This window comes from Seriola dumerili, unplaced genomic scaffold (genome assembly GCF_002260705.1).
Source record: "Seriola dumerili isolate Sdu_G_001 unplaced genomic scaffold, Sdu_1.0 BDQW01000073.1, whole genome shotgun sequence".
Classification (NCBI taxonomy): domain Eukaryota; kingdom Metazoa; phylum Chordata; class Actinopteri; order Carangiformes; family Carangidae; genus Seriola; species Seriola dumerili.
In genome coordinates this window covers 5,824,720-5,841,166 of record NW_019174328.1, presented here as the reverse complement: position 1 = coordinate 5,841,166, position 16,447 = coordinate 5,824,720, and the positions used below count along the sequence as shown (strand labels likewise).

Sequence of the window (16,447 nt, the reverse complement as noted above, 5' to 3'; positions counted from 1 at the left end):
AGACACACAATTAATTGAATTGCAGCTGTCAAGAGCAAGAGCTTCAGTGAGTCAACAGCGCTGTCTGGGACAGATAGCCTCTGTCCGCAGGGCTGCGCCTCTTTTCAGCAGCTGAGGAAAAACTCACAATAGTATTAACAGAAGAAGCCGATAATACAGGATTTAGATGACTGGTGCCCTGTATTTCAGACCAAAGTCGCAGCACAGACACCAACCGCATCCTTAGCAACCACCCTGTGTGAGTATTCAGTCAAGGTTCCTCAAAACAAAACGCAGGCAATTCTGTAATAACTTGCATCATTCTCGCCTCGCCTCTGCGCCTGTACTGATCAAGATGCAGTTGCAAAAGTATCACACACGGCTCTGGTGCAATAGGAGCTTATGATTAAATATACTACACATAATGATGGCTCAGTGTTTTGCAATGATAGGGCCATGTGTGTATGTGGAGGGTAAATGTTTAGGAGTCTGATCCTACATAAGACATCAGGTCCAGTTTAGGAAGACGCCCATAACTACAGAAAACAGGCAGAAAAACACTCATACAAACAACTTTGTGTTGGTCATTTCTTGATTTTCGGTTACACCCATGTGCTCAGTAGATGGTGCTGCTTATCCCTGGAGAAGAGTCCCTCCTTCCCCAATCACGTTAAATGTGCTCATTTCAAAACAACCACACCAGCCTTGCCACAGGCAGGTGTGGAGTTTTGTTTCAGAAGTCCGACAAGCCCAGAGGTTATCCTTAAAGGTTTTTTTATTCGATAAATCCAAATGAGTTCATAAGTGCAGCACAGTGTCTACCTCCAAATATCAAAACTGAGTCAGCCAAATAAAATATTACAGACGTGACGAGCTGTGCTGATTCTGAACCAGATGGAAACACTGTCTGCAACAAACCAAAGCATCAACACAGTATTCATATACAGCCGAGCATAAACAACGTGAGCGCTACTTTGCATATAATACCAGCATGTTACATAACAAGTGGACAAGTGAGTTGCAGAGGTCTTTTCTGTAGGATTGGCACTCTGGCAGCTTAATGATTAATCACACACTCGAGACAGACATCCACATCTTATTTTAAATAGGGACTTCAGGAATAACATCCAGCTTTCACACGGCCCTAGATAAAATAATACATTTCAATGTGGTAGCAAAACATAAAAAAATACATTTATATGCACCGTATCACACATCAAAAGGAAGGCTTTTAAGCTTTTTTTTGCCATCTTGTTATTTTTTCATTTTCAGAAAAGCAAACCTAAAACCAGAACAATTTTCCATTTTCCACTTTCTATTTTAATTCATTTCTTCCACTGACTGCACAGATACACCGGGATACAAAAATTGGTAATGTGTACTTTGTTTAAGCAACACTTGAAGAAAGCCATCTAGCACACAAAAGATAAAGGCGACATTTGGGGCTGCTTTGCTGTATCACAGCTGCTAAATGCAGTCAAAGCTGTCTACCAGAATTCAAGTATTCATGTTTAATGATGAATTGTGCCTCATTAAAGTGGTTTGTGATTGTAACATACGGTTTGTGTGTTGTCCTTTTTGAGAAATGTGTACGTCTGCATCAGTATTATTAGCAAAGCTTCTGTGTTAGTAAGAGTGTGCAGGGCGAGTGTGCGGGTGGATGAGGTCAGTGGTTTTGGCTGGAGTGTGGCGCAGTACTGGACTCTGCCGTGGCTTCAGCCTTTTTATGCATTTCGCTGAGGTGTTTGATCAGGTTCTCCAGTTGAGGGTTTCCCCCCAAGTTCGCGATGAGATGGTAGGCATCTTTCTCCAGGTCACGCAGAGTCTGGCGGGTGTAGGCAAAGGAGCCAACTTTCTCCAAGTAGTCCACACAGTATCGTTTGATGTCTATGTTCTCCGTGCGCTGCCTCAGGATGTTCTGCACCTGGGTGCTCTCCGGACGCACCCATATGGCATGAATGGTGATGAAAGAGAACTTGCCCTCAGTAAGGTCCTCGCAGAAGCTTTTGTTCTCACTGTACTCAAGGGAATGCAGGTTGCAGTAGTCGTCACGGATCTGGAAGAAGAGACCCAGCGTGTCCAGAAGGGGTTTCAGGTCCTGTTTCCAATCGGAGAAGAGCTGCATCAGACCCACAGCCAAGCCAAAGAGCCCTCCGGTTTTCTGCAGCACCATGTTGCGGTACTCCTGCTCAGTGGGACAGGTGTAGCTGTCCCTCCAGTGGATGTCCATGCCCTGGCCACGGTGCAGCTCCAGCAGCTGCCGGGTAAAAACCTGGACAGCCTCAGGGTGCTCTAGGGTCAGCACCTTCTCTAACCCCAAGAAATAGACGTAGTTGGCTGAGTTGATAACAGAGGGAATACCGTAGATGCTGTGGGCCACAGGGAAGCCTCGCCGCAACTTGGAGCTGTCCTCAATGTCATCTATGAGCAAGCTGGCATTGTGCAGCATCTCAGTCACCTCGATGATCACCTGAACATGACACAAACAAATCCATGAATAAAAACATGTAGGCTGTTACAATTACTAACATTATTGTCAAGGCCATCAAAATCAAAGCAAAAGAAATACTTTAAAAAGGAAGAAACTAGGGGCGTCGTGTGGCGTAGTGGTCTAAGCAGGCGCCCCATGTTTAGAGGCTACAGTCCTCGCTGCAGTCGGCCCCGGTTCGAGTCCTGCATCGGACGGCCTTTACTGCATGTCATTCCCCCTCTCTGCCTCCCCATTTCCTGTCTCTCTACTGTCCGGTCGAATAAAGGCATAAAAAGCCCAAAAAATATACTTAAAAAAAAAAAAAAAGGAAGAAACTTACTTTCATTACTCATGAACTAGTAACAGACACAGTAACAGGTTCTCGGGAGCTCTGTGTAAATTATGCATTACAACTTGCATACAGCAGAGGGTGCCATGTCTACACTGTTGTTCCACTAGTGAGTCTTCCTCAGCAGTCAAAATAGTTGTAGAAACAAACCCGACACGTCTATTAGGTCCACCCTAAAACTCAAGTGTTGTGCCAGAGAGAGAGAGAAACTGTGGCTTGATGAGCTCAGAGGAAATGTAGTTACATGGTTGACACTGTAGAGCTTTGTGCACTTTCACCTCCTCTAAAGACAGAATGACAAGGGCTGAGGACTTAACCTTACAGCCATGATGATACGTGTACTGACAAACCCCAACAGCTTTCATACAATATGAGCCTGTATCAACCATAACACACATGCACATGCTGTGAGTCATGGGTATTGTACAAAAACATGTGGTACACGGATACTCTGCCTGCTGAACTGATATCAGATAACTGCGGTAGTCATTCAACAGTGGTGCACACGGCCATCGTTTGCCATCTTCAATCTGATAACCAAAAATGGCTTCGTTTCAGGCCTATGTTTGACACAAAACAGCCAGGGTTGCCCATCAGGTGTCCGCTGTCCTGAGTTGGCAGTGCAGCCTGCTGGAGTGGCTCTGCTGATTTAAAAGACAAGTGGTGTGGCCTGGTAATGAAAGCTGTTTGTATGGGGCTGGGGAGCACAAAGAGAGGCTCAGTGGGTCAGGCAGATGGCCAAGGCTGGGCCAGTTGAGCAGTTTATCCGCCAAACACAACCTTTCCCTCGGCAGGGTCCCGACACTCGCTCACCCTGCAACCTCAGTGAGCCACTCACAAGAGAGGGGGGGTTGTTAGCTACCATGAATACTCACATGAATGAGAAAGTGGAATATTACATAGACAAAAACACACTTGAGGATTCACAGGTCTAACAGACAAACAAGCAAACAGAAGTCTTTGAGAATTACAATTTCCTGGCAGGGGAAGGGAACAAGGGCACAATCAAGACAAGATTTGAAATTCACATCAACAACAGTCTCAGATCATAACAACAGCAGCTATCAAACCCAAACACAGGCACCAACAGTTTTCAAGTTTTGGACTTTGTGTCTGGGTCCTCCAAGGAATCTAATTAGTCGGCCTGTTGCTGTATAATGCTGCTGTTTCAGTGCTGAGTGCCTTCACTGCTTTGCAAGACTTCATTGATTATCACCAGAGGTTATTGACACAGAAACTCACTCTGTTTGCCAAAGCTACAATCAGTGATCCATTGAGAATGCAGAGACTCCTTCACAACAAACGAGTGTACTGAGTCCAATTTAATGAGGGGAAATAACTGAAAACAGACAAGTCAGTTATGCGCACGCATAAGTCTGTCTCAGTTAGAGGGACTACAGTAGATGCTAACCACCACAGGTATACCCAAGTCAGATGGCAGGACTGTTGAAGTCTGGCCAAGGGTTTAAAATGGTCATGCATGCGATCACACAACACACCTACTGGATTCATTCAAAATTTCTGTCTCATTCATGTGGGACAGCAGTTTTAGTGAGCAAATATAAGAAACTATGACAGATGTCCCACCGGTTTTTGTAAAACTCTCAGGAAGCCACATCATAATCTTAATCTGGGATTTATGTTTTGTGTGTTTGTTTTTTAATCTCGTTTGTTGATGCTCTGGTCCTGCTCTTTGTCTTCATCAATTGTCTTGCATTGTTTTTGTCACAATGTGGATAATGGAGCTCCTACCTAATAAACTAATTGACAATGTGGGGTTTTGTAGTGGAGGTGGGCCAGCTCACTGGAAACAAACATCATCTTCACTGTCATCATGAAAAAATACACTTTTATGAAATAAAATATTAATATTTAGAGAAGAAAGCAGAGGAGCTATTTCATACAGCAGAGCTCATATATTTAATGAGTGTGACTGTTGCTTAGGCCGTCATCAACTAACTAATGTGATCACAAGATGACGTGTCAGGATCTGTCAGGCTAACTACTGCAGCTAAACTATTTTCCTGGGGAAAACCCCTACAATACAAATGTATTACAAATGTACTGTCTAGCTTGATCCAGCCTTCACTGCAAAACAATCTGCTGCTGTCACAACTTCTTATCTGCTCCATGTGATGATAATCCTCTACCAAATTTCAGGTTTTATGCAGGAATCTGACCTTATTACACTGTCCAGTAGTTATGAGTTGCTACACATCATATTTAATACGCTAACCTGCCACCCATAACCTAGTTATATTCCCATGGAGGCGGCAACATTAGTCTCATCAGTCGCATCAGTCATATTAAAACGTACAAGAAGCTCTGAGCTCGAGGCAGCAGACATTCTCATGAATGGCACATGTTGTTAAAATAAGAGACAGAAGACTGTAAATAAAAGCTAACCTTTCTGCATTGTCAGAGAGAACAAGAGGGAGACAGCCAGCTAAAGGTTGCAAGGCAACTGATGTGTACAAGGGGAATTTCCCAAACCTCCACCTGTGCTGTACTACACAGCACAGAAGCACATATGGGGCCTGATAAAAAATGCACTGCCAAATGAATGAGACAGTGTGCCACTGTCGCTGCCTCCTTCTATCTGAAGGCATGGTTGTTTCCATGGCGGCGACTTCTTGGCAGCAGTGTGCTAATGATGATGAGAGGAGTGCTCTCAGTCTGCATGATGGGTTCAGCAGGAGTTTACAGAGCTGCTACACAGAGAGGGAGAGAGCGGGGGAGACAGAGGGAGCCACGGGGGGAGATAGTTCTTTGATATGTGAGGTAGATTAAACCTCAACTACCTGCTGTACAATAACAAGGAAATTCTGTCTGAAGTGAAATTATCAGGAGAACAAAAGTAGATTTGGACACAATCTGCATATGAATGTAGGCAACAAATCTACATCAAAAAACTGATCAGTCAAACTCCAGGGTAACATGTCGTTGTAGCCTCAAGGAGCACATGCACTCCTGAATTGAAAATGTCAGCATTTCAGTCAAGAAACGCAGCTGAATGTAATGTCAAAATAATAAAAAATTCCACTTGAGTCGCGCCTTTTTAATTTTTTGCAAACTGAATTTACTCATTTGAAGACATACAACCCACGGTGGGGATGAAATGACCAAAGGAGAGGGATTATAAAATATTCAGGGAGACCTGTTGAACATCAAACCTAATGAGACCTGACAGACTCAGCACTTAGCACGCTGCACCGTGAAAGTTATGTACATTCAGAAAACACAGATTAGTCCCCATATCATCATCAGTGGACAAGGGACCAGTCACTACAATGCTTATGCTATCAGTATAATAAGGGGACATTGGCAAGGGTCCTGTTCAATAAAATCAATAAATCCTAAATCTTTCAATTTGAAATGAATACGACTGAGGAAAAGCAGGAATGTCAGTCATCCTGCTATCTGTATATGTGCTTCAATATGTCCTTTACAATATTGTCAGGCAGCCTCCAAGAATATATTACAAGATGGTAATGGATGAGTGGAGGTGTAGATGTGAATCATGCTAATCACAAGAAGCTGAAAAAGCAGTAGTCCCTCAATGGAGATTAATGTGGGTGCAGTATATCTTAAATACAAAACAAATAATCCCTCAATGCTTTCAAATATTTCATTCTCACAACCATTTACATGCCCCATTTGGAATATGGTGTAAAGTAAAACAATTAACTACCATTTTCATTTACCCATTTTCATTCAATGCATAAAGTAAAAATGGTCCAATATTGTATAAAGCGAGATTTCCATGTTTTTTCATTATAAAGCAGGTCAAGGTTCTATATTAATACTGTGAAAGTATGAAAGCTCAGTCCACAGAGAAATGCACACAGCCTGTATTCAGAAACTGAACCTTAAAACGAGCTGGCAGGACTTCTTGAACTTTGTGATGTCACATGACCGGCATGCAGACAAACCCATAAAGACACAGACGTGTCCAGAATGTGAGCATCAAAGCAGGACACAGAAACTGATGAGAGTGAAAATACAGTGGAGTGAATTCAGTAAATAAAGCCCTAAACATTATGGCATGCAAGCTCTTATCTACACATAGTGATGTATTCATTTTTTTTAATGATGACAATTGAAAATTTATTTTGATAGCCTTTGACCTTATTATGTTGTATAATACTTCATTTTAGTCAATAATTGCACTGTCAGCGGCACTGTTTTACTTTCCCTTTGTTTTACTATGTTTTAACATAATTTTGAGAAACGCTCTTAATGATATTATTAAGTAAAGTTATCATTAATGTGCCACCACTGAGCAACTTGAAAGCCGTGTATGAGTAGACACCTTGAAATGAAACAGTAGATATAACAGCTACCTTGTCAGAAAGGGCCTTTTCAAAATTAAGAAAAAAGAACAAACAGTGTTCAGTGTGATAGTTTGAATAATCATAATACTAATGATTTATGATTTAGGAAGCAAAACACATCAGTTTCCTAATTAGTGACTTTTCTGACAATATAAACGACAGACATTTTGACATTTCATTCAGTCTGAAGCTGCAATTTTATGTAAATTGTTCCTTAATCTTTTTTCAAGTTTAAAAGGAGCTCTTTGTGCTGTACTGGAGGTGGGGGCTGCATCATAAAAATGGTTTGGTAAAATACTACAGAAATGATAACAAAACACAACACAAGATGCCCTGATCTGACACAGCTCAGTATTGTGAAGTCACTTCAACCTAAGTCCGAACACCCAAAATGTCTGATGGGCTCGCTTGTTCCCCAACAGCCATTCACCAGAGCAACACCAGAGCTTTTTGAATCGCTCACAATCATCTCTTAAAACTGCTTATCTAATGAATATATGTAATGTAAACGGGTCAGCTAGTAGTGACAAACCTACAACGAATTACTGTATCACCAAACTCTGCACCATAAACACCATCTACACAGGCAAATCCCACTTCAATGATTCAAGAAATCATCAATAAGGGAAAGCTGCTATTTTAACCTAGAGATCAAACAAACATAGAAAAGGGAAACTATTTTTGGAAGTGTTGCTCCGCCTTTTTAATTTCATTTCACTCGATCCTCAGCCACATTAACAACCTCCTGTGATAAATCATGGATACTCTGAGCTATACACAAGTTTTACATTTACATTCAGTTAGGAACAACTCACTCTGACAAAACACTCTGGCTGCATTACAAAATAAATTGCCTGTTTGAGATGAGCATGGCATCATTTCACCTTCCTGCACCCATCTGAAACAATAAACATCGGATGAGTCTGAATGTTAAGAGGCTTGAAATGGCAGATTTCTCACCTGCAGTTTGTCCTCTGGAACATTGAGCCAGTGGTTAAATGCCTGGGCGAGTTTTTTCCTCACCTGCTTTCCTGAGAAGGGAGCAGAAAACAAAAGTTCAGTCATTTTAATAATCATACATACGTACTATAGTATGCAAATGAAAGAGAAAAAGATAACCTGCAATTGCATCCTCCACAATGACTATTGTTGCAAATTATAAGCTCATTCTGTGTTAAAAAAAAGGGTCTTACTGTGGAAGCTTTATAGTTATAACTATAAGTATTACTAAACTATGACAAAAAATCCCAGTAATTTCTTTTAATAAAAATGTCTGTTGCAAGACGTCAAAATGATCATGTGTTATGAGCCTGAATGACACAGTGACACTGCTACAAAGGAAACATTACCAGACTCCATGGACTTGTCCCATTTACTCAATTGAAATTGTGCTGTTAGGTCACTCACTTCTCCACTGACAAAAAAAGACTGAAAAACTGAGGAAACAAATAAAGATGGCCTCCTAACAGCAGCTAATGAGCGGTTGGTCAAGAGAAATTAGACTCAACAACACTGGGATGTTAAACACGCACAGAGCTATGCACAGCTTATTGATGGGTATTAGAATTCTAATTTCTCAATATTATAAATACAAAAATTATATTTTATATTATTTGGATTTAGTCATGTTCAAACCATTGCCTACAGTTTCTATAGTGAAATGTTAAAATGAAAACCATATAATTTAGGCCTTGACAACATAATATCTTTGACATATCGAAACCAGATTTGAAATTTAAGCACCACTTTAGTCAGTCATGTTTGCATTTCAAATGTACAATGAAAAACAAAATGTAGTTTAGTTAAAACTGAACTAAATGTGTTACAATGGATGAATTTAATGCCCTTTAATTTCAAGTTGTTTTTTTTTCTGTGATTTGTGTACAGCCCTTCATGGTGTGACTAACAGGAAGTGAGCTCTAGGGATTAATCAGCAGCATACATGTATTTTGATGACCTCTCAGCTGCATGTCTGTATGTCTCCACCTCTTCCTGCTGTCAGTGACAATGAAAAAGACTCACCTGGCAGTTGCAACAAGTACTTGTACGGCTCCAGCAGAATTCGCTCGGTGGCTGCTTCTGAGTCACCCTCCATTGCTTCAAATTTACACAAATCTATACTGGAGGACAAAGATAACAAAAAGTGTTGTTTGTCAGTGTGTGTATATCCTGTGTTTTGCAGCCTCATTGACTTTTTATAACACTGTCCAATATAAAGTAGATCTAGGAAGGCAATTTGTTTTGAAGATGTCAGACTCTTTTAAATGCCCTTTTGATTGTTTTTAATGTTTTACAAAGATTTATTAATTCACATATGGCAATTTACTGGTTCATAGAAAGTAAAAGAAATTAATTATATTCAGTTTCACACATCTGGAGCTACAAAATAGAAATATTTGTCTAGGTGTGAAACACCTAGACGAATATTACAAAAAAATACTATATGAGGCCACATGTGTTCTGTAGTTTTCTAGTTTGAAGGGAATGTAAGAAAATTGAAAAACTATTAACAGGCTATTTGAAAGTTTTCTCTGCCACCAAACAGGGTTTTTGTAAGGGTTAAAAGATTTTCAACATCCATTTTACATCTTCGAGATGTCTTTTTTATGTATATTCACATAACAGAAAAACATCACTACCCAAAAATATGAACCATCAAAAAATTGACAACCCCACGCCTTAAAGTAAGGGATCAGATAATGTAAGAGATTACAGGTGGCTTTCTGATCTGGTGTAGTCAGTCATCCCTCTAGCCTATCAGAAATAGATAGAAATAATGGCAATATTATTGTTCTCTGGTGTTAAAAAGTTTGTTAAAAACTTGAGAATACAAAAGTACTGAAGAAATATATAATTCTAATTGATGCCTATGTTATTTGGCAGCTCCAAAAGTAAAGCTGGCCCTTCACTGACAGATTAGGGAACCAGTGTTAAGTAGACAGAGCTGTTATAGAAGAAATAGCAGGAATGTGTGTGAACATGACAGGAACAATGTCAGACTCGAAGGCCAGCTCGGTGTAAGTGACATCAGATATATAACTGCAAGATCCTGCTACACACTTAGCAGCATAATACACCAAAACTCTGCGGATATCATTTGCGAGTAATACTTTTGCCCACTTTGCATTTTTCCTTTAAATAACCATCTAATTGAGATACAGGGAACGCAAAATTTATGTGCCATTTATAAAGCTTTACATTAATAAAACTAGGTCAAAACCTTGTATATAGCTGGACTGCATATGCTCAATGTGTGAAATTCAGGACGCATTTAAAAACTGTTGCTGAATCGCTGTAAACACATCGTGTCATATTTGCATTCTGCATACTGTCAGTTGGTTTCAGCCCTTTGTTTGCTTCTCTCTTTGGAAACTCCAAATTAGTCACATGGCATTCAAGTGACCAATGGTGGAACTATGACCACGCAAATCTATCGCTCAGTCAGTCAGGGACATTTGTGATTATAGGGCTGGTCCTGCTGGTGTGGTCCAGCCAAAAATGCTCTAAGTCATCTAAACCAAACAAGAAAATGAAAGGTTTAGACAAATCTTATGAAACACTTCCATGGCGTAATAAACTGTGTGCCTGATGTATGTGCAGAGCAATGAAATCTTCTTGTGCATGGTTACACACTAATCACAAGACTGGTTAAAACAGTCACATTGCTGGTGAATCACAGAGAAGTGTAGCAATAAGAACAGCAAGGTTTGGTTGTCCGTGGCAGCTACTGATCATAATATTCACAGTCAAAAAATCCTCTACTCTTTACACAGGATGGCAGTTTAGGTTTAATCTCATAAAATTACAAAACACCTCATTTATATCCAGTCACATGAGACCTGTAAGCCTATCAAACTGATCTATCTTGAAAAAATCATATTAGGGAATTAGATTCACTGCCTGTAATGAAATGCTAATGCACAGCTACATATCATCATTAAATTATCAGACTGGCATGACATTTTCTATAAAATAACACAATGTGGTATTCAATTTCCACCAAGTTACAGTACAGAGGCACTGATCCCTTGTTGGGTAATATTATTTACTGAGTCATTGTTTTTGAAAAGCTAGATAAAGAGTTACTAGATTAATAGGTACTATCCAACACAGTCCTGCAGTAAACTTCATATACTAGTAATGTGGTGTGCAATATAATTCAATCATGCTTAACATTAGTTGTTGAAAAACAAACAGTGTGAATCTGGAAAAGGCTGAGACCATTTCCCCATTCACACAAAATTTCGAGGGTCAAGGTTTTGAAAAAAGACGCTTCAAGTTTTTGTAGCGTGTTTTTCCATCATGTAGACAATGTGCATCCCTTTGAGTGGAAACTTAAAAGACAATGTTAATGAAGTTTGATTTATAGTGACCCAAATTCAACATACATAGCAAAGCTTTAAAAATTAAAATGCGTCTGTGACAAGCTGCCAATTTCCTTCCTTTCCTTCCTTAACTCCACCCACCTTTGCTGCGTTATGTCGGTCGCTGACTAGCCGGTCCTGTATTCCTGTTAGCCAGGCTGCTACTTAGCTAGCGTTAGCAGGCTAACACAAACGCACTGGTATACCACCGCTGAGCATTTCTTTCTTTCTTTTTCAAATTAAAAACTTCTTCTTTAACGCTGGTCATCCGAAGTACACCATATTAATGTCATATCCACACTTTCATATCATTTTCAGGTCCTTGTGTTACTGGCCAACTCAACGGATGCTATGCTAGGCTAAGACGGTTACTGCTGTTCACTGTACAGACACTTTTCAGTACAAGCTAGTTTTGATGAGGCACATATATATGCTTCAGCTTCATTACAGAGCAGGCGCAGAGTAGGTGGGGAATGTAACATGGGTGCCTCGGACACTGTGTGTTGCAGTTATATTTCATCATGGCCCGGTAAACTCTCCCTACCTGTTTGGAAAACGGAAAAACGCGGCTCCGTGTTGTCGGGTCAGTCTGTGAAACATATCGAACACACCCATGTGTTCTAAAGCTAGGGGTTGTAGTTTTTCAGCATTTTTTCTCTCGGTATTGTGACAACCACCCAGTAAGATTACTTCGTACACTTCACCATACATATTTTACTCCCAGATCAGCCAATCCTGTGCTGCTAAAGCGGTTCCCGTCACTGTACCATCCAATAGGCGAGTGTGCCTTTGGGAGAGGTGGGGTTAATCTGGCCGTCAATCATTCTCAGGAGGCGGGGAAAGGATCACAGAAAGAGCTAGGCTAGAGGAGCTACTCAACAAGACAAACAGCAGCGCTCTGCGAAAACGACTTTTACCCATCCGCATCCAACATCAACCGGGGGCTAACGGACGACGTTAAAACCTGTCAGATTTCTCACATAAATGTTCCTATGGATTACTAATACACTTTCGTCGAAAAACAGAAGTGTTTCTCAACTTGACGGCATAGGTAAGGCTGCTTTTGTTCGGCAAAGCCATCGCTATTTTGAACATTTTTACTTGCTTGCTTCCCTGCTGCTACCAAGCCAACCTTGACGTTAGCTAACTTGTTAACTAATGCTGTGATGTGTTTAGGGGGATTTAAGGAAATGAATGAATTAGGCTGCTGGGCAGCAAAAAGCTGACGGTCGAGAATACAGAGTAAACTTGGTCAGCTCAATAACAAAGTTATGCTGTAGCCAGCCAAATTAAGCTGATGAGCACAGTGAAAGGTTATGCTACTCCTGGGTTGAATAGTTTCAACCCTGCTGGACGAGCACCGGGGTGTTGTGTTGTTGAGCGGAGGAATCCTCGGAGAGGTTGTCGTCGAGCAGCGCCTGTCATGGTGTTCCTTTATAGCCGTCAAAAGTGATATTACACGAAGCCATTGGCGACCTGTATAAGCTTGACATCCCTGCGGGATGTGATTTGTCGAGCAGCTACTAATCGGTGTAGTTTCACAGGTAAATTGCATTGTCAGGCTTTTCTTTTGTGCCACCAGTATCGTTAGCTTCTCTCGATTGACTTGTCCAATGTAGGTTGGAGCAGATGGGCTACCTTGTGTCAAGATCGCACCCGTTTGATCAGTTGTGGTATTATAACCAAATGCGAGGTGGACTATTTTCCTTCTGCTGGAGAGGACTTGTGTTATTCTCAGTGTTGTGCGTGCGTGACCAGTATTTTGCACATTTCCGTAACAGGCAACATCCCCGATGATAAACTGACTAGGCAGGAATCATTACTGAAGATGTTGAAATGGGCTGAATGCTTTAGTTAACCGCGGTACCAGCATTTAGCACTAGAGGAAAGACGGCCGATGCTCGGGCTGTTTGTGTGCATTATTGTTGGTGGTGGTCAGTCACTCACTTGCAGCGGCTGGTCTAGCAAATTGTCTGGGGCGGATGACATTGTATCCTCCGCGATCATTCGCTGCGACTAAGAGCCACAAATGAGGGATGCGACCTTGGCTTATCTTATAACAATAAAATGTTGTAGGTATTAATGCGATGTCGCTGCGTTACAGGTCTTCCTCTAGCTTGACCTTGTTGCGAACCGTTCCGTCGACTTGTTTCTTTGTCAGAGGCAACCTCACTCAGCGTTACTCAGTGAACAGTCAGCGAAATGCCAGACTAGTCGATAAAGAGAACATTTTGTGTAGGAAGAAAGTGACTTTCAGTGGGGCTGCACGGTCGATTTCTCACTTCGTTCAACTTGACGCTGTTACCACGCCACGGCTTTAATGTGTCATTCCTCTAAAGGTCTGGTTTGGTGGCTGTGTTGTCTGCCCATAAGCAGTGTTATTATCGCTCTATTTTTGCTGTCGAGTGTACTCTCCGCAGAGAGCAGCGCACCGAGACAAGAGAGAGAAGCGAAAACGAAATTGAACGATCTCGGAGCAGTTTTTCTGTAAAAAGAAAAAAAGAAACATAAATCAAAAAACCAAGAGATTCGTCTCCGACAGAGAAATGGCTCAAACAGGGGCAGGTGAATTGCGACCACCGATCCCGCAATTTACAGTGTTTGTGCGCTCGAGTGTTCTCCTTCTTAGCCGACTGTCAGCTACAGAAATGGCGTCATCCTCTGCTGTAGTGTTGCTATAGTCAGTGCAGTGCAGACAGCAGGCACACCACGCTGCCGTACTCAAAAGACCCGGGCGCCGTGCGGCTTTTACAGGATCTAACACTTCATCCTATACTGCTACATTATCCGTGTATTTGTGTTGCCTGAGAGAGGAAGTCGTCTCACTAGCCAGCGACTAGTTACTTTGTGTTTGCTCGCCCTTCGTAGCCACAAGCCAAGTCTGGCTGCTGACTGACTGACTACAGTACACTGGGCATTACATAAACGGCTTTGAGGGCTCTGCGAATGAGAGTGATCAGCCTGCCACGGTTTACTTTACAACACGGATATTGTTGGGAATGTGTCTCGAAAGCTCGAGCACACACACCATTAGCCTTTTGTATTAGTTGGGATTATTTAACAAATGGCCTTTAAACTTTTCTTTAATCAAGTAAAGCTTCAATTCTGGAGGAAACCCGCAATCCCTGAGAGGAGATTTCTTGTGTTTTTTCCCAAGCAATGTAAAGAGTGCATCTACCGCCCAGCTTTTTCATGGCATCCAGCAGTGTAGCAGAAGAAGTGATGTCATCATAACATAAACGTGTCTTGTTGTGGCAGACTGAAGTTGGCACTATCTGTGATGCCTAACAGCTTCTTCAACCTCTGTTTTCAGCCTCAGATTCGTCACACTGGTCACCTAGAGGACTCATTGAGAGATGAAGGTATGTTCATTCATTTTTTTCTTGCATGTGTTTAATGCCACAGGAAACTCAGTCACTCCATCACTTCTGCTTCTGCATATCCAGTCTCTGCTCATTTTCATCTAACTCCTGTATAAACATGCCTCATCAAGGCAAATCAAACATAAATGTTGAATGTAATATCAATATTTTATTTGCAGGGTTTCATCCGTTTGTTCTCATGAATAAGGCTAGTGTGAACTTGTACTAAGTGTCAATTTTGATCTGTTCAAACAAAGGGAGGCAAGTGTCTTGAACATAAGCCAAAGTAATAGGTTCATTTGATAAGCATGATACTCAGCTGTATTTGCAAATACAATTTGGGAACTGTAATTTTGATATTATGCTTTTTGGTTTATGCTCTGTTATTGAATTAAATGCTGAGATAAGGCCTGGGCATGTTTTGATATATCTGACTTCCATTTTAAAGACTGCTTCATAGAGAGTGTCTGATGTTAATACATGGTAAAAGTATGGTGCATAGTAATATATGAATAAATGAGCTGTGAAATTCACAAAATATTCAAAAGCTCTGGCACTGTTTCCTTCACCCTTACTCAATTTGTAAAAGTCACAGCTGTCATATTTTTTGGGAAATAGGCTGTGATGCAAGCTGTTTATTCTTTTCTTATAGTTTGAGTGGATCACAGTTGTGTCTGTTGCTATTCCTGCAGGCTGTTGTGTCTTAATTTGTCGTTTGTTGCCATGTATATAGAGTCATAACTTTGCAAAGTTGTTTCACTTTTAAATTAATTGATGTGATGTACAGAAATTTAGACAGGAGCGTGTAGTTTCAGTTACATTTTTACTTAGCAACCATTGCATGTAGTTTAACAGGATCCTGGGGAAAAGAATAAAGCGAGTAGAAGATGTGAGGTGGTTTGATAAGCTATGTGATTGGAGAGTTGGTATTAGACAAATTAAAAGCTGCTCTGGTAATGATTTGTAGTCTGTTACTTTTCCTCTAATGGTGTTATGCTTATTGTGGTTAATAAAACTATACCACTGCCCATTAATAGACATGCTAGCAGTCTACCAAAATATCCAATTAAACAGTACAAAATTGCACCTCAACACATCATGTGATGTGAAAATAACTGCCAACATTTTATTTATTTGTTTATTAGCTACATTATAAATGTGGTCCAAACCAAGTAAGATGAGGAAATCTGGTACAAAGCTTTCCTTTTTCTCGACTTCAGAACCATCTCTGTGGCCTGCATTAATACTTGTCATACTAGTAATGATGACTTGAACTGCATGATGATTTGTGGTTATGCAATGAGTTGTTTGTTTCACAGAAAGGCAATGACATTCTGATTGTCGTGGCTAGAAATGCATTTCAATGAACAGAGCATCCAAGGCACAGAAGATATAGAAACACATGGGGTTAGCAGACACCTTCTAATTCACACCTTAGCGTGCCTGTGCTGCTTTAATTTCCTACAAGTGTCTACTTGAATAAAGCTTAATATATGAAAATTCATTAAACAGTTTCTGTTAGTGCCTGTGACCCTTTAGCAGTTATTATTCTCTCCAGATGAATTGCAGTAACCTTATATTAGATGATT

At 40.8% G+C, this 16,447-nt stretch overlaps 2 protein-coding genes across 6 annotated transcripts in view; one reads left to right on the top strand and one right to left on the bottom strand.

The window, feature by feature from the left end:
- Window positions 1-736: 736 nt before the first annotated feature.
- ggps1 (geranylgeranyl diphosphate synthase 1) lies at window positions 737-12,084 on the bottom strand. Of its 3 annotated transcripts, none has more exons than XM_022743958.1 (4): window positions 12,041-12,084; window positions 9,155-9,252; window positions 8,093-8,163; window positions 737-2,449 (listed from the first exon to the last, which is right to left on the bottom strand). In XM_022743958.1, the coding sequence occupies exons 2-4, from the start codon at window positions 9,225-9,227 to the stop codon at window positions 1,646-1,648; spliced, it is 948 nt and encodes a 315-aa protein (XP_022599679.1). In that variant the 5' UTR covers window positions 9,228-9,252; window positions 12,041-12,084; the 3' UTR covers window positions 737-1,645. The 3 variants fall into 3 exon arrangements, with proteins under 3 accessions (XP_022599679.1, XP_022599680.1, XP_022599678.1); XM_022743959.1 differs by lacking the exon at window positions 12,041-12,084 and adding an exon at window positions 11,599-11,934 and having other exon boundaries at window positions 9,155-9,247; XM_022743957.1 differs by lacking the exon at window positions 12,041-12,084 and adding an exon at window positions 11,599-11,933.
- A 294-nt stretch (window positions 12,085-12,378) lies between these two features.
- The window catches only part of arid4b (AT-rich interaction domain 4B), a 42,342-nt gene continuing 38,273 nt past the window's right edge, over window positions 12,379-16,447 (top strand). For all 3 annotated transcript variants that reach the window (XM_022743701.1, XM_022743700.1, XM_022743699.1), the window contains exons 1-2: window positions 12,379-12,547; window positions 14,810-14,858. In XM_022743701.1, coding sequence (XP_022599422.1) covers window positions 14,853-14,858 — 6 coding nt within the window. In that variant the 5' untranslated portion in view covers window positions 12,379-12,547; window positions 14,810-14,852. The remainder of the gene's footprint in view (window positions 12,548-14,809; window positions 14,859-16,447) is intronic.